The sequence below is a fragment of the Terrapene carolina genome, unplaced genomic scaffold, assembly GCF_002925995.2.
Source record: "Terrapene carolina triunguis isolate 2854851 unplaced genomic scaffold, T_m_triunguis-2.0 Scaffold84, whole genome shotgun sequence".
Lineage (NCBI taxonomy): Eukaryota > Metazoa > Chordata > Testudines > Emydidae > Terrapene > Terrapene triunguis.
This window is the reverse complement of record NW_020664435.1, coordinates 29,995,333-30,014,359: the sequence shown is the minus strand read 5'-3', so window position 1 is coordinate 30,014,359 and position 19,027 is coordinate 29,995,333. Positions and strand designations below refer to the sequence as shown.

Sequence of the window (19,027 nt, the reverse complement as noted above, 5' to 3'; positions counted from 1 at the left end):
AGATGGTAACAACTGTTCTTTTTTAGGGAAAAGAGAAAAGATTACTGGAGACGGGGGTGGAGTTGTAAAAGTCTGATCCCACTTCAAGACAAAACACACACAAAAGAGGAGAAAAACAATGACGGAAAATATAGTTGCTGTTACTAGTGCTTGCTGCTGGAGAAAGACTGGTACAGCATAGTCTTATCGAGCCACTCGGACAACTTTTAGCAACATCAGGCTGTTAGGGCATTCTTCTTGATTGTCTCTGGCTTTACTGCAGTGCTGCAAACGATGCAGTTGTTTGGCTGGCTAAGCCCAACTCTTATTAAACAAAAGGTGAAAAGAGAAGGAAAAAGGACAAACCAGAGAAGGAGTTAAAGCAGAAACCCAAGTATTACATTCCAGCTGGTGGTCAGGATTTAGTCAGATCTGGTGGAAGTGACAATATCCTCTAGGTTTTCCTTTGAGCTGGGTTGGTCAGGACATCTCTCATGCTCAAGATGATGAAGATTTAGTGCTATCACAATGAATCTTGCGGCCCGAGTAGCCTGTGAAGGTGGCAGCCAGGATGGTAAAGCTCACTCCTTTCAGTCCACCCGTCTTCCACAATTGGAATTCCCCCCCCACCCCCAAAGTCTTTAAGGAACCCAAAAGGGGATAATAGGAAGATTACCCCATCTTTCTTTATTGTGTCCACCAACTAGGCCTAGTTTTTTACACCAATTTTGAGCCATTAATTTCTTATTCCATTTGCTTTTTCTTACCAGTCACCACCTTAGCAATCCTTGGGTGGTACAAGAATACCCTTTTGTTTAGACTAATTCAATGTAACTTCTGCTGACTTTCCAAAGTAATTTTATGTTAACAGGCTGAGTTGGACTTTTGTTATCTTGAACAACTTAAGAATCCAGGCCTCTGCACAACAGGGGCTGAAATACATACTCTCCCCCAAAGAGTCTCCTTACATCTAGTATCCTCTATGTAGTGAAATATTCCTCAAGAAAGGGTAATTCCATTTCTACAGACGTTCTGTCTCAACCTTTTCCAAATGAATGGCTGGGATTCTGAGTCAAATCTTCACACTGCACATTTACTTCTGTTAAAAGGCCAACATTTCATCTATTGTTCATCTTTATAATTTAAAATGCACTGGTAAAACCTACTGAAACACAATTTGTAACCTACAGCCTTCTACATGAGCTGCACTATCTTAACTGTATCCCAGCCCAATAGTTTCAGGCTATGAGAGATATCAAAATAACTTAAAGCCATTAAAGTTGAGGCGCTCTAGTGTGATTAAAAAATAAATTTACCCTTTTCACACCTCATTTCTCAGAGATGCATCATTTAAAGTATCCCATACTGATGCTATAGAAATATAGTACCAGAAATCTCTGGCTGGAGAGAGGAAAACCATGAAGGTCTCATGCATTTCAAGGACTCAAGCCATCCCTGCACTACTTATACATTATACAAAACTTTTTTTTTCTGATGCAGTATATGGAGAACATTGGCAACCATAGCTGATTAAAGGAGTTTGTTTTTTCCCCTCTATGACATGTTCTCCCCAGGGTGTCACCTGGAACTGGGGTACCACTGAGCTCTCTGACCCACCAGCCAGGGCTCCCTCTCACACTGTGCTGCTGTGACAAGCTGCAGCCACGCTCCCAGTCTTACACTCCCCCCAGCATACACACAGGTAGGGACACACCCATGGCAGTTACATGCAGGCTCTTTGACTAGCCACTGCATGAACCAACAGTAGAAAGGCTAAAGCCAAGGTAACTCAGCTCCCCAGGCACGCACCCACTCTGGAGCATAAACCCAAAATTATACCATCTTGCACTGCACAGGGAACTGTACAGCGTAAACTCAGAATTTGCCTCCTCCCCCTGTCTCCCCAATGTGGAGAGGAATATGCAACAGCCCCTCTGAGCTAAGATTCCCACACACTTCACTCCAAACTCACTGGTTTAGATAAAGCAAAAACAAGTCTCTTTACTACAAAAGATAGATTTTAAATGATTATAAATTATAGCAAACAGATCAAAGCAGATTACCTAGTAAATAAACAAAAATGGAAACGAAGTCTAAGGGCAGGTCTACACTACCCGCCTGAATTGGCGGGTAGAAATCGATCTCTCGGGGATCGAATTATCGCGTCTCGTCGGGACGCGACAATCGATCCCCAAATCGACGCTTGTACTCCATCAGCAGAGGTAGGAGTAAGCGCTGTCGACGGGGGAGCCGCGGAGGTCGATTTGCCGCCGTCCTCACAGCTGGGTAAGTCGGCTCCGATATGTCGAATTCAGCTACGCTATTCGCGTAGCTGAATTTGCGTATCTTAAATCGACCCCCACCCCCCGTAGTGAGGACGTAGCCTTAGATACTAGAAAGATAGGATATGAATTAGCAAATTCTCACCCTGGCTGGTGATACAAGCAGGCTGCAGATTCTTAAGGGGCAAGCTGCGCTTGCTTTACAGCTTGGAATCCTCAAGTCTTTCATACACAGACTAGAAATTCCTTTAGCCTGTGTCCAGCACTTTCCCCAGTTCAATCATTGTTTCTCAGGTGTTTCCAGGGGTCTTCTTGGGTGGGGAAATGAAGAACAACAGATGATGTCACTCCCTGCCTTAAATGGCTTTAGCATATGGTGGGAACCCTTTGTTTCAAAACTTAGTCCCCAGACCAGTTTGTGGAAAAATACTGACATCCCAAGATGGATTCTGGAATCATGTGGCCTCGTCACATGTCCTTGTAGAGTCATAGCAGCCATTACTTACAGGCTGTCTGGAGTGTTCCCTGGAAAGCTCACCAGGTGGGAGATAAGCTTCTCCTAAGGCCTATTGTTTTCCTTCATGGCTCACTGCCCTGAATAAGCCCTTCCCAACCAGCTATCTAGACTGAAAACATCTTGTCTAGTGGATGTTACCCAAGTGTAACTTCATTTGAAGTACAGATATACAGTATTTATAACTTCAGATACAAAAATGATACATGCATACAAATGGGATAATCATATTCAGCAAATCATAACTTTTCTAATGACATCCTACATGCCCCATCTTGCATAAAATACATAATTATGCTATAATCATATCATCATCCTATCACTATGAAGAATATGGGGTGCAGTGTCACACCCTCCTTCACATTTTACTGTTCCTTCATGCTTAAAGATACCCTCACTTTTCTCCAAAGATTGTTTCTGCATTCAAAGTATCAGATCTATTTTTCCTGGAAAACTAATTAGGTTGTAATATCAAGGCTAAAACTCGAGCTACAGTTTCCCCAGAAATCAAGGGAGATTGAGTCTTTCATAGACATACCTTTTACTTGAGGTTTAAAACCTACACCTCAAAATCCTGTCAATTTTAAACAATCTAAGACAATCAAACAGAGGCAGATTTTATTATCTGAGGATTCCCACAAAGGCTGAGAAAGGGCAAGAATAAACTAAAGCAAGTACTAGTGTACACATTGGTGTTAGTGCAACACTTTTTGGCAAGGGCAGAAAACAAATATACCAACATTCATTCAAGCGTAGTTCAATTATGCTATGTATTGCATACACAGTGAGTCCCTGCCATATAGGTAGTTGTATGCACTAGGCACCAGGAGAAAAAATAAAGTAGTCCATGTAGTGAAACTGTTCAGATATAACTTATAGAATTTTTCACTTGACCACAGCTCAAAGAGCCACTTGACCACATACTATGTTTGATAACCAAAAAGACACACTGCAATAACATAAAAGGGATGAACTGAAACTGGAACGGGTACAGAGAAGGGCAACTAGGATAATCCGAGGAATGGAAAACCTTTCCTATGAAAGGAGACTCGAGGAGCTTGATTTGTTTAGCCTAACCAAAAGAAGGCTGAGGGGGGATATGATTGCTCTCTTTAAATATATCAAAGGGATAAATACCAGGGAGGGAGAGGAATTATTTCAGCTCAGTGCTAATGTGGACACGAGAACGAATGGATATAAACTGGCCGTGGGGAAATTTAGGCTTGAAATTAGACGAAGGTTTCTAACCGTCAGAGGGGTGAAATTTTGGAACAGCCTTCCGAGGGAAACGGTGGGGGCGAAAGACCTCTCTGGCTTCAAGATTAGGCTAGATAAGTTTATGGAGGGAATGGTTTGATGGGATTACGGGATTCTAATCAATTAGGCAATAACGGCCATCGCTGGTAAAATGAGGGTCTGGCTAGAGAATCTTGCCTGTATGCTCGGGGTTCTGCTGATCGCCATATTTGGGGTCGGGAAGGAATTTTCCTCCAGGGTAGATTGGCAGTGGCCCTGGAGGTTTTTCGCCTTCCTCCGCAGCATAGGGCAGGGGTCGCAAGCTGGAAGATTCTCTGCGACTTGAAGTCTTTAGATCACGATCTGGAGACTTCAACAGCAGAGTTAAGGGAAAGTGGGGGGGTCAGCTTTTGTGGCCTGCATCATGCGGGGGGGTCAGACTAGATGACCATATTGGTCCCTTCTGACCTTAAAGTCTATGAGTCTATGAGTGTGTGTGTATATATATATATATATATATATATATATATATATGAATTGTGACAGTCAGGCTGGACAGCTGCAAGAGAATAGGGGAAGGGCTATGTTAGCCCTAGAATGATAAAGGCCCTTTCCCCTATAAACTAAGGGGTTACCTCAGTGCAACTAGGGACACCTTAGTTCAATTAAGGGCTGCCTGAGACAATTATAAACCCCTCTTCTGGTGAGAGAGGAGGCAGAGAGACAAGTTGTTGCAGGGCTAGTGGTAGCCGGAAGATAGGCTTCTCCAGGGTGAGAGGCTGCTCTCCTTCTGGCAGGGGAAACAACTAAACTGAATGCCTGTTTAGGGGAAGGATTGGTACCCCGGGGCCAATAACGGGACAACACCCACAGAGACGGGATAGGAAAAGGTATCCTCCTGTATTTTGTGTTTGTGAATTTGTTTCTTTTGTTTGGAGCACTCTTTGGGCCTGCCCCAAAGCCTTCCTTGAAAATATTGATAAATAAAAAGGGGAAAGAAACACTGTCCAGTGTGGGGCTGATTTACTCCAGGCCCTGCCACCAGCAAAGGGGAAGCGCTAAGCCTGGCAAGACAGACGAGGTGCAAAACTCTGGAGGTCAGAGGCAATGTATGTAGTATCTCAGCTTGGGATAGACTCCCAAAGACTACAATATCTACAAATGGAATAGTGAGTGTACTTTAATTCCTGAAGGCAGATTTATGTTAAAAATGGAGGGTTCCTTGGACAGAGGGCCATTGCAATATACCTACAGTGATATAAACAGCAATCCTTTAAAGAAAGAGGATGTGTTACATAAGAGTCAGTATTTCAAGCACATTTTGTTTGTGTACATTTTTTTAGATGTTTGACAACAAAAAATTTTCAAGTCTACTCAAACTATAGTAGATGAATTCTTTTGCAGACTATCTAGAATTAGGTCACTTCAAACATGGTAGATAAGAAAAACACAATCAAGTTGCCAAATATGGATTATAAAAGTAACTACCCGCCAGACTAATACTAGTATGATACTTAAATATTCAGAATGCACCTCTGTTAACCAGTTGTTTAAGTTATTTGTTTTCCAAGCAAGGGTAGTTGCATCATTAAATGCTGCTGTTTAAAATATTGAATACGGATTCTAACATTATTTTAAAATCAGCACTTTTGAAAAACCTCTTCATATTTTATGCTAGGAAAAATTACATAAGATGGAACAAACCTGCGATCTATTTTCAGGAACAAATCCATATGGCTAAGAAATATATCACAGACATGCTTTATTTTTTACAGTTTGTAATGGGGTAGAGTACTACAAGTTATGGCAACATATTGCATTAATAGTGAATCTAGAAAATTTAGGCAAGGCATAGTTTTCTTTTAGATAACACTTCAATCTCTAGAAAATGGTTTCTATTTTGTATGCTGCATTTAACAGTGTAATAGTTGCTAGTCAACAATTTATCTTTATGAATAACCAAAACTAAGGCTTAATCTTAATAAATAAAAGTACCTCTAACAAAAGAGGTAATTCGTGCTATCTTGCATCATAATACTCTCCAGTATAAGAGCTTATAAATCTGGTTTCACATTTCAAAATAATGCTAAGTAGCTTTAAGAGGTCATTAACTGACAGAAATGTATGAAGGGTAAAAACCCCAGTGATTCAATAGAATCAGTAAGTTTTAAGTACTTAAATATAAAATGTAATGGAAAGATGCTATGCAAATATTTGCATCTTGTCCATGCTGGTTCCCCAAACTATCAAAAGGCATTTGATTATACTGAATACATCTTAGGGCTTGTCTACACGTGCAATGTTCCTTGAGCTGCGCCAATATAGCACTTCAGTATGGACATTACCTATGCACCCCTATGGGGTTCTCCTGTCAGCATAGGTAATCTACCTCCCCGAGAGATGGAAGCTAGGTCAACAGAAGAATTCTTCCATCCACCTAATGCTGTCTATAGCAGGGGTTAGGTTTGCATAGCTATGTGTCTCAGGGATGAAGATTTTTCCACACCTCTGAGAAACGTGGCTATCTTGCTGTAAGTTCCCAGGGTAGACCAGCCCTTAGCATTACTTGGTCTCAAATTAAAATTACCCAACGTTCTTCCAGTTTAGGTCAGTTAATGCCTCCTTAAACTGCAAGGTGGGTTTTGTTTTTTTTTTTAATTTCATTTTTAAATTCTAAGCCATGATACTTATAGAAATTTGCCAACCCCAACCCAAAGCATTACAAGTATGATGGTACTGTACTTGTAGTTTCAGGTGGTTTAATCTATGTTACAATAAATCTGTTTTGAAAAAGCACAAGCCTTTTTCATACTTCTATAATCTGCAAACTGCTACAAGCCTGATCCTGAGTTCCTTGCTCAGGATCAGGCCCTAATTTTGTTTATAATTTTTTTTACTACTTTATTAAAAAAGTGAAACCCATTAACGGAAATTCAAAGTTAAAGGTTCAAATTTTGTCCTGGCGGGGGCATGTTTTTAATTTTTGTTATATTTCCAAAGATATTTCCCCAAGAAGTAACTTGAGCCAAGATGTAAATATGCACAAGGTAGGAGATAACATTTGTTAACCCCAGAAAACAGGGGATATGATAAGAAAGCTTCTGGAATGGTAAACATCAAGACAAAATATACATAACAAATGCACTGATATCTAATATAACTTACAATAACCATTTAACCATATTTATCAACAGAGTATGTAAATTTAAGGTCTGTCCTCACAAATTAAGACCATTTTGTAATTCTGTTGAAGTGGCACAAAAAAACTGGATATAATTTGCATCATCTCAGTTTAATAATCCAGTAAATTACAAAAAAGACAAAGAGTGCAAAGAGCATCATGTAGCACAATAGTTTTGTCTGGCTCCCTCTGGAGAGTGTTTTCAGTCTGCCTATAGTCGCATCTAGAAATCCACCTGTAGAATCAAAGTCAGAGTCCTACGAAAGAGGAGAACATATAGAGAATCATTCTAAGAAAATAATACCACGCTACAATGGACTATGCACAATCACTTCTTGCATTTGTCTTTTCTTCCTATATTTAGAGTATTAAAAAACATTTCAAACCAGCATATGAACAGGCAGTTACATCTTGCTAGCCTATAACAAAGAGAAGTCCTCCTTTCATGTCCATTGCATCCGATTACCTGTTTTCAGGTACATCTTGCACAAGTAACCAATTTTCTCTGATTTTCGTGTTTTTGCTTCTCTTCTCCATTTTTTTAAATCAATTCTAGCACTGACATGCCTCCTGTACAGGTTTGTCAAAGCTATACTTTAATTCCTATTGCATGTTTGCTTTAATAGAGCAGAAATAATTAGACTCATCTGGGACCTACCAATTTTGACTGCTCCTTTAAAAGTTATATTCATACAAAGACCATGTCTACACTTACTGGGGATCAACACTGCTGCAGGCGGTCTAGTGAAGACCCGCTAAATCAACCACAGAGCACTCTCCGGTTGACTCTGGTACTCCACCGGAACGAGAAGATTAAAGTAAGAGATGCAGCGCAATGCAGAGACTGCAGTAAGTCGACCTAAACTATGTCGACTCCAGCTACATTATTCACGTAGCTGGAGTAGTGTAACTTAGGTCAAATTACCCCAGTAGCGTAGACAAGGCCAAAGTGTTTATATGAGGAAGCACTGCTGCTATAGAAATAGTAGCTAATGGTCAATATGGAGGATAGAACTATTCCTCCCTTTTGTCCCTATAATAAAGTAATTAACATTTTTGTGATATGATATAACATAAGGGATAAATTCTTAGTCCCATCACTTAATATAAAAAATGCCAACTGTAAACAAGCATATGTATATATCACTGTAAAAATTCGTAAGATTAGTTGCTACATACTTACCATGTCGGATAACATTTTATTTTGATTTTTAACTTCTGTTCCAATTTCAATGGAAAGCTATAAAAGAAGTGAGCATTACCATTACTTATATTATTTGAGTCCTATAAACCAGATTTGACATTATATACTGGGAGAAGTCATTCTGAAAGTATCTGTCATCGCCAGTTTTTTTCTAGATGTAGTAACATGGATGCTATATTTTGAAAGAGACTAGAGAAAAACACCTAGGAAGGAAATTGTGCACAAGTGCAATAAAAAAGCTCCTCAGCTCTGGGACACTTGTTACTTTACACCATTCCCCTACAGCAAAGCAGCTCTAACCTGAATGCATCTACCTGACGTACACAGATCCTCTTCTGGTGATGTAGTGCCACCACCGCGTCTACATTTATGTTGTATTAGTTTATGACAAGAACATATACAGCCTAGGACTGGCATTATTTTATGGTACACATTTTTCTCCAGATTTTTTTTTAGGTTCTCTATAAAGATTGACTCTGGAATCAAATATTCAGAATAGAGCAAAGGTGTTTATAGTCTTTTCCCTATTTTTCCTCATTTTACTAAGAACCACTCTTCACAGTAGAAGGAGACATAGCATGAATTACCAGAAACTTAAAAGATATGGGTCAAATTTACATAGCAATAAGCTACTCAAGGGTGCAGTTATCAGGCTATTGGTACACCGCTCGGATGGCTGAATGTACTGTCTGTGTTCCTGGCTCTCAGTGCACCTGAAGTATATGGCAATCACCTGACTAATGCACACCCTGGAGTAGCTTATTGTGATAATATTAACACAGACATGTTGACAGCAGAATTTCAAACTTTCCTACCTGGGGCCACCCAAATGACCTACTTTTTTGTGTTACGATCCCACTCCCATGGTCTTTTGCTGTTTTTGTATGAGGGTACTGTGCAGATGATTCTAAGTGGCACTTATCAGGAGTACAGCATGGTGCTAGCAGTAGGGAAGGTAGTTAGGAGTGACAAGCTGTGAGAGCAGAAATCAGAGCTTCTCCTTCCCTCACTCCACTAGATCTTAGCAGTCACTGTGTTTTTACTTCAAAACCCAAACCACCACTTGTGATGCAACCCCTAGTTCAAAGTATGATTTAAGATGACAGCATTTATTTAAGCTAATCTGTCTCTATGCTTGTCTAATTGGAACTGAATTGCTTAATTATGAGCAACAGTCTGAGCAATAAGATTGTAAGGGCTTTGATTCTGTAAAATTCATTGCCTTGCACCACATCTCTAGAAACGGCACCTATAGGGAGGGCTCCAAAATGTTTAACAGGTCTTGGAATGGACTAACAATTGGAAAAATGAAATTTCTTGTTGAGTAAAGTGAACTCCTGGGGTTTTGGTTAGAAAAAGGTTTAAAAATACAGTCCTCAGTCTCTAGAATGAGTTAAGATTCCCTAGGCAAGACGTTTCTTCTTTTGAGGAAATCAGGATGTTACTTCCTATTCCATATTATAAATTCATAAATAGATGTAGTAAAAGTTGTCCAAACCTCAACTTGAAGGACTTGATTGTCCTTCAACTACTGTCTCTGCTAAGTACAAGTAGTCTAATTCCTTAAGTTAACAGGAACAAACAAACACAAATTGGTTGCCAGGTCATTTACTGAGCTAAACCCAGGCTTCTAGTTTCCCTGGCCAGTGTGATTCATACTCAAGAAAATGCTGACTCCTAGAGTTGAGAATAAGTAGTAGGTATAGACTCTGCTGTCCTCAACAGGCAAGTAGCTTCATGATTAGCCAAAAAGGACAGCTGGAGCTAAAATCTAATTAAAGAGGAAATCAGCTACACGAATGAATGCACTGTGCTTTTTGACTGGCAATATTTTTTTCTTGTATTCAATTTACGTTCTAAACTTTTACTCTATTGCTGCTTCACTGGTTCATAAGATTTTGTGCACTTAATTCACTCCAAGTGATGATGCCACTATCATTATATACTTACTGATTTTATGGCAGAGACTTTTGTACGCAGACTTTCAGTTAACCTTTCATTTTCTTCTTCGTGTACACTATACCCACTATTGGTATAGCCATAGTTACCAGTAGCTACTCCTTCACCTTAAAAAAAAAAAAAAAAGACCAGTAAATCAGGTTTACAGACAGGAAATATCATCCAAGCAAAATACAGTATCATGGGGGTCCCAGTCCATTATGGTTACAAATGCATCCCTTGTGCATCCTCAAGAATGAGCAAGAGACGTTGTTAACATTTACAAATTCTCTCAGCCATTTAGAACATTGAGTTTAGCTTTCAATTCAGAAATCGGGAAATTAAAAGGTTCTTTGGCAACCTTGATTTAACTAAATCATATATCATGACCCAATTTTGCCCTCAGATACAGTAAATTTTTGTATTCTCCAAGGAAGAGAGCCTGAATGGTAAAAGGCTGAAAGTAGCACGGAGTCCACTGTACATTAAAGTACACATTCCCAACTATGCCGTATGTGGAATGCAGGAGTTAAGGTTACCCAGTAAGAGTCTTCATAGTTTTGACTTTGGAATGTTTACATTGTAACCTGTTATATTAAATATAGGTTTTAATGTCCCTTTAGATTATAAAAAGGGAAAAGGATTAACATACAGACTGCATAATCAGAGCTTTACTCATGTGTCTACCAGCAAGAGACCTCTGCCTTGCGGTGGGATGCTGCACTTGGCAAGTCATCTACTAGTTGGATGAAGGAGCTTCAGAGCTGCTACCCAGATTGTCAACTGGCAGATGACTGACCAGTAGAGGAGAGTCAGTGCCAAAATCATCAGCTTAGTATGCTCACCCCCTCCCACCTCTAATAAAGGGACTGTCCAACCAGCAGCTAAACAGCATACTGGGAGAGGGATGCACCGTGATCCCTGCATTCTCTCTCCCCCATCCCCCCCACCACACACACCCCAGTACTCAAAGCAAAAGCAGTCTAGCTTTGTAGGCTAAGAGGAATAGCAGGACAAAGCAGGCCACAAGTAGAAGACATATCAAGGGAGGTGGCTGGGTAAAAGCCCGAGCTTCCAGGATTGGGAAAGAGAATGATCAAGTAAAACGGGGGGGAGGAGGGTGGGGGGGAGAAGAAAAGAAAACCTGCTAAACTTTAGAGTAGAGATTGTATTTACTTTCAGCTAGCAATCTAGTTCCTATCATAATTTATCACGAGTAGCTAAAAATTTCAAATCACACTAAAACTGTTTGAATCCCCTCGACAAATTAATTCTCTCAGTTCATCTTTGAAAAAGGTTTTGAGAGAGGAGACAGAGCAGTCATATCCACAAAACAAGAATAATGCATTGATATTATCTCTTGACTGATTTCACACTGTACCATATACAGTAGAGGCATACACAGGAAAACAGGATAACTGATATTATGGATTTATGATATTCCATAATACCAAGGTGGTTTTTTGTTTGTTGGGTGGATTTTTTTTGTTTTTTTTACAGATGCAGAATAAAAAAAACAAGTTGGCTTGATGACAAGTTTTCAGTAAGGATGAATGAACTGGCAAGCTTCCATTTTACTATCATGTTACTCAAAAATGGGAAAATTGATCTTTTTCTTTTAATTTTTTTCCAGTCAGATTTGGATTAAGACCAAGTATGGAAAATTGGCTCAAAAGGAACCTTTTCGCAGAGTTACAAGCATGTGCAAAATATGAGGTTATAATTGAAGTAACCTTATGGTATTCATTACTAAGTGAATATTATAGTAGGGATGTGTTTACAATGGACTTTGATAATCTGTAGCTTGGAGCCAAAGTCCAGTAGTTATACATCAAAGGTCATTGCAAGAGGCAGTCTTTTACAAATGGAACAAGCATTCCCAGCCTTTTTAATAAGCAAACCCCATATTTGCATAAAACACAACTTCAAGCCGGAATGGGGTTGTCAGACAGGTATGGAAGAAGTACAAAGGGCAGACTTTTGAAGTTTAAGAGAAATCAATGCCGTGTGTGTACTGTCCCACAACATTGTGTGCTGTCATTATGGTAATAAGCAGTATGCAGTAAGCACCACTGTGTAATACGCAGCTAAAGAAGGGACAGGTGGCTGAAAGCAATGGCAGAAATTCTAGAAATTGTAAGTATTTATAAGAATAGAAGAATTTACCTAGACAACCTCTCTCAATGTGCCTCAATCTGAGGGGGACTGGGTAGGCAAGTAGAAACTGAATAGACTAAATAAAACAGATTTCTCCTAAAATAAAATGTAAGAGTCTGTCAAGAGTTGTGAACTAGGAAGATAAGAGGATTCACACTCATCTTTGAGTGCACAAAAATAGTTTTTTTGGATTCTTTAAAATCAAATATTCTATTGACTGAAACCATCTACTGAAATGATAGAACACAAAGTTTAATAACTCTAAGCAAGCAGGACATTTTTTAATGCCATCATAATAGCGATGTAGCCACATGATCAATTTAAGTCACTTTGTCTGGCCTTCTAATAGCTTTTCAACATCAGTTTCATTCAGGAACAGTCTGTTAGTCTGGTACCAAAAAGATGGCAAATACTATAGGAAACGCTGAAAAGCAAGGCACTGAATTTTATCAATTTGCAACCTCCTTTTTATGTTGAACACTACCTTCAATGTACCACAAAACGAGCAATTAGGTGAAGTGTCTGAAGCACTTCAACCTTAGTATACCCATCCAGACATATTTAAACTTGCAGGTCTTGCAAGTGAAGAAAGGGGAAAAATTTAAAGAATCAATATTATAGAGTGAGCTGGTAACCACCCCTATATTTTAATTACTTTGACATCAATAGTCTAATATGACCCAGGAATGGGTACAAACATCCATTCAGGGAAAGTATGTTCCCATTTAATACTGATGCCATGTCTGAACAGAAAATCAAAGAATACTGTCTGAATTAATCCTAAACTTCTGATGCATGGGTCACATGATAAAGATCTTGTTGATGAAGTATTAATTCCTACCAATCCTACAACATATTTTGGAAGCTCAAAAGTTCTTTTACTATCACCATCAACACCATGGTTGATTGACCGAAAGATGAGGATGCCCAAACTTCCCAAAGACTCTGTGGAATTCAGGAACAGTATCTATATTTGCACCTGTCATAACTATAAAGGGAAGGGAAACAGCTCTCCTGTGTACAGAGACTCCAAATCCTTTTACCTGTAAAGGGTTAAGAAGCTCGGGTAACCTGACGGACACCTGACCCGAAGGACCAATAAGGAGACAAGATACTTTAAAATCTTGGGGGGGGGAAAGGCTTTTGTGTGTGCTCTTTGTTTTAGGGGTGGTTCGCTCTTGGGACTGAGAGGGACCAGACATCAATCCAGGTTCTCCCCATCTTTCTAAACAAGTCTCTCCTATTTCAAACTAGTAAGTAAAAAGACAGCAAGGCGTCTTAGATTTACTTTGTTTTCTCAACTTGTAAATGTACCTTTTTACCAGAGTGTGTATCTTTGTTTGCTGTACTTTGAACCTAAGACAGAGGGGGGTCCTCTGAGCTCTTTAAGTTTGATTACCCTGTAAAGTATTCTCCATACTGATTTTACAGAGATGATTTTTACCTTTTTCTTTAATTAAAAGCCTTCTTTTTTAAGAACCAGATTGATTTCTCCTTGTTTTAAGATCCAAGGGGGTTTGGATCTGTATTCACCAGGAGTTGGTGAAAGGAGGGTGGAAGGAAGGAGGGGGGATGGTTAATTTCTCCTTGTTTTAAGATCCAAGGGGGTTTGGATCTGTGTTCACCAGGGAATTGGTGAAAAGTTTCTCAAGGCTTCCCAGGGAGGGAATTCTTGTGATGGTGGCAGCGGACCAAAGCTAAGCTGGTAGATAAGCTTAGAAGTTTTCATGCAGGCCCCTACATTTGAACCCTAAAGTTCAAAGTGGGGATCCAGCCTTGACAGCACCCAACTACCATAAATGTTAAAATGTATAATGAGCACAAACTTTTTAAAAAGCATGACTTTTAATCAGAGGCGGGGTGGATAAAAATCAATGATTTTTTAAAAGAAAAAAAATTTGATTTTTTTGATAAAATGCTTTTTGAGGAAAAAACCTATCTAAAGATAATTTTAATTAATATATATTATAGCTCAAAGATATGTCATCATGGAATAGGGATTATAAATTCTAATTCTATAGTATAAGACAATATATTCATGTAATGTTTAAGAAAAGTTTTGTAAATGAGTTCCAATAGTTCATGGATTAGGGACCCTATCTTATGGGGTTCCACAGGCTTCGGTACATATTATTTAGGTTAATCTTTCTATCAACCCAATGGGACTCAGTGCTCAGTTTAGAAGATACCATCAGAGATGCTTATTTTTGCAGTTCTCAAACTGGACTTGTGTCTCCAGAGGTAACATGCTTGTTAACAGCAAAAATGTTTGTAAATAAATAAATAATATATAGAGGTGAGAAATAACGGACCTCAACTATATTGTTCCTCTGCAAATTTGTGTACACACAGTCAATCCCCTACCTCTCTCTGAAAGTGCAAAGTTTCAAAAAATTCAATAAATAGAAGATTGTTGGGGGCGGCATAGATCTGGACAAGGAGAAGAAGTCTGGAGATAAACGTGAGAAGTGAGGGACATACGCTTGTTTTGTTAAAATACTGTATGTTTGCTGTTGAAGAAAAAATCCAGAATACTTAACATTGTTGTTTTAGTTAAATAAAACAATTTAAATGTCTGTCTGGTGATGTTCTCCTCCTAATACAGCATGGCAAGAAAATCCTTCAAATATTAATGATTAACCTGTTGAACTGGAGATAGTTCACCTCCCAATGACTTCATAAATATCTGCTTCAATTACCTTTGGTAAATTAAATAACCAAAGAATCATTAATTTTCTGCTATAGCTGTAAAACTAATCTGAAAAGTTTTCAAAATAGTGTGTACCTTCTAAAAATGAAACCTACATCTATCTCTGAGTTATGTGAAGAATATGTATTAAGGTTATAACAACCAACAAGAATGCACTTTTATGTAGAAATCCATGATTAAATTGAGTCTTCCTGACTAGTGATTTAAATCAAATCCACCCTGATCAGAGGACCAGAGGGAGAGGCACTAAACTTTTTTTTTTTTTTTTTTTTTAAGCAACTAGAAGGTGTGTTTGGAGGGATCTGACACTACAAGCTGACCATTCCTTCAGTGGAAATCTGACTTGATTTAATTAAAGAACTAGACCCACACAAAAAACCCAGAAAGAATTCAGAAGCAGCTATGAAACCTATTACTTTACTAACATGACTGATCCCAAGCACAAAGAAGTGTCAGAAACATGGCTGACAGAAAAAAAATTATTATTCTCTTCTAGCATTTAAAAGTAAAGATCAAGATTTCTACCCCAAATCTTGTTTGCAGAGTACGTTGTATCATGCCGTTGCATCATAATTAAGGCTCTGTGTTTGTCATGGAGGTCGCGGAAGTCACAGATTCCTTGACTTCCTGAGACCTCTGAGACTCCTGCAGTGGCCAGTATGGCTGATCCCAGGGTCAGCTGCACAGGCGGCCCTGGGGACAGCCACACAGGCTGCTGCGGGAGCGGCCTCGCAGCCAGCCGCTCCTGGAGTGGTCCCAACCCCAGAAACAGTCACACCGGCCGCTGCTCTGGCGGCCCCAGGCATTTGGCTCCAGGGACCACCCAAGCGGTGGCTGCTGCAACTGGCCCTGGGGACCGCCTGAGCAGTGGTCCCAGGGGATGACTGGAGCAGCCACAGCTTGGCGGCCCCCCAGCGCTTTCCTGCCCCAGCTGCTGGTGCCGCAGGCTCCCCTCTGCAGCACCCCCACCACCCACCCCCAAGATTCAATAGGGGGTATTTATGATATAAGTCATGGACAGGTCACAGGCCGTGATTTTTTGTTTCTTGCCCATGACCTGTATATGACTTTTACTACAAATACCCATGATTAAATCATAGCCTTAATCATAATGGAAGACTGGAAATAAAATAATAGTCCTAGATCAGTTGAATTCTGTACATTTAAAAAAATATTGTTGGTATTGCAGTAGTATCTAAGCCATATTTGCACTATATGCTTCTTTTGACAGCGTGTAGAGTATGTACTAAGGTGGCCCCCCAACCCCCAGCACAGGTTTAAATAGCAGTGTAGACAGTGAGGCACAGCTTAGGTAAGTAGAGTACAGACATGCCTGAATGGTCAGGGTAAGAACTCAGGTACATATCCTACATGCCTCTCTACTTCCCCAAGCCATGCCTTCCTGTCTACATTGCTCTTGTCAGTCATGCAGTGTCCCACTGGAGACTTTCCCTTTCCCTGCCACAAGAAAACACACCAGCAGTGGGTAAAGGCTCTGGCAGGGGGAGGCAGCAGGGAAAGGTTCTGGCAGAGGGGAAAAGGTTCCAGCAACTCCCCACTTCTAGAACCTTTCCTCACTTCAGGTAAGGACTCCAGCAAAGGGGAGGCAGCAGGAAAAGGCTCTGACAGCTCCCTGCTGCTGGAGCCCTTTGCCGCCGGAGGGAAAGGTGCTGCCAGAACCTTGCCCTGCTGCAGATAAGGATTCTGGCGGCAGGGTAAGGCTCCAGCAGCAGCAAAAGGCTCTGGCAACTCCCCACCACAGGTAAAGACTCTGGCAGCGGGGAACAGCTCAGCCTCCCTCTGCCAGAGCCTTTTCTCACTGCAATGAAAGGCTTGGGGCCCTGCTGAAGTCTTTCCATGCTGCCCCCACCAGAGTCTTTCACTGACATGTAGCTACACACTGCAGTATGGACAGAGCCTGCTTTTCACTGCACCATGTAGCTACACATACTCTTCACAGTGTGGAGTGTAGACATAGCCTAAGGCCTCCAGTCAGGAACCAGGGCTCTGTTGTGCTACTCATGATAGAAACACATAACAAAAAGATGGTCTACTGGCCCAAAGAACTAAGTCTAAGGCCTTGTCTACACTTAAAATGTATACTAGCATAGCGATTTCAGTCAGGAGTGTAGAGATAAGATCTACACACTTGGTGACATAGCTCTGCTGACAAACCCCCCACCCCAGTATATACGCAGCAAAGGTAAAGTCATGAAAGGAAGTAGTGTTTTTATACCTGCCAAATTCATGTTTGTTGGCATTGCTGAGTCTACCCTAGTAGCCTACGTAACAGAGTCTGTTTTACTACATTCTGAATGGTTTGGTCAAAACTAATAGATCCTAACTACTTAATAGATTGGGTAATTATTTTATTCTTGTATTTTATTTACATAATTACAGTTTTGTCAATTTGGACTATGTTTTTTCTCATTTACTTAACTTTTTCCCACCATTATGGGGAAAATCACAACCTTACACAGTAGTGAAAGGTTGTAACTGCAATGTGCTGTACAAGTAATAGTGCCTGCCCCAGACAGCAACATGTTCATAACTTCCCATACTCCCTTTTACATAATCCTTCCAATGGCCAGCATTCTTGTTACCCAACACTGAAAGGGTTATTTCCAAGCCACACTATAGACACATCTGAAAGATTGATGCCAGCTGCAGAAGTAGCCTGTCTTCAGGCAGGAAATGAAGGGCAACAAACAGCTACATATAAATTTACAAATACGTTTTTCAAGTCAAGGCTCTAAAACAGAGTCCATGAGCTTAGTACTAGCATACTACAAAACAAAAAGGCAAAAATAAAAGCAGCAATTTAAATTTATCTTCTTTCACTTTCTGTCATCAGCAGCAGGTTGGAGGATGATCTCTACCACAGATTTACATGTGGGTCCTGACATGACTCAGACCTCCCACTTTCTGTAAACAACAATCGATTGCTGAAGGGTATTGAGAGAAGCTCTGAAACAACGACAACATTCAATTACTGGGGGGTAAAGGAAAGCAGCAGCTGGAGTGGTGTGAGTCTGATAAACTATGATCAGCGAGGTGGAAAGGAAAGTACCCCACGGGCTTCCCCTAAGAACTAGCTCAGCGCTGGGATGGTGTCTCGCTTCTGCAGCCTCCTCTCAGTGCCACTGACTTCACAGGGGCGCAACCCCCGGGGGGGGGGGGGGAACCGCGCTGGAGTTTAGCCAGACACTAGTTCAGGCCACGGGTAAGGAGGCCACAGAAACGATTCACGCATCATTTCCACCTCCTTGCACGGCCCGGTCCCTCCTCCGCCCCCCCCCCAACTCCCGGTTCCCGAGTCCGCCCCGCTCAGCCCTGCAAAGCCCGGGCCCCTCCCCAGGTCTCCCGCCGCCGCCCCCCGCTTACCCAGCCCAGCGCGCCTCATCCCTGCGGCGGGATGGGCAGGGGACCGGCTCCCCCACCCGCTGAGGAAGCGGCTCTGCGCGTCAGCGGCCAAGCTCCGGCTTCCGGGCCCTCCTCAGTCACCCCAAACGCCACGACATCGCTACCCCACAGCCCTCTGGGTAATGCAGTCCCTCCACGTGCGGGGCCCTTCCGGCCGAGCGCGGGGCCTCCTGGGTAGTGTAGTTAATAATACAAAAATAACCTATGGAGATAGACCTATCTCATAGAGCTGGCAGGGACCCTGAGAGGTCATCGAGTCCTGCCCCCTGCCTTCACTAGCAGGACCAAGCACTGATTTTGCCCCAGCTCCCTTAGTGGCCCCCTCAAGGATTGAATTCACAACACTGGGTTTAGCAGGCATATGCTCAAGCCACTGAGCTATCCCTCCCCCTTGCATAGCAGT

At 41.1% G+C, this 19,027-nt stretch overlaps 1 protein-coding gene across 1 annotated transcript; it reads right to left on the bottom strand.

The window, feature by feature from the left end:
- Positions 1-5,756: 5,756 nt before the first annotated feature.
- On the bottom strand, positions 5,757-18,700 carry BET1 (Bet1 golgi vesicular membrane trafficking protein). The gene is made up of 4 exons (XM_026649451.2): positions 18,586-18,700; positions 10,347-10,462; positions 8,376-8,432; positions 5,757-7,449 (listed from the first exon to the last, which is right to left on the bottom strand). Exons 1-4 carry the CDS (start codon positions 18,602-18,604, stop codon positions 7,294-7,296), a joined length of 348 nt encoding a protein of 115 aa, XP_026505236.1. The 5' UTR covers positions 18,605-18,700; the 3' UTR covers positions 5,757-7,293.
- Positions 18,701-19,027: the final 327 nt, after the last annotated feature.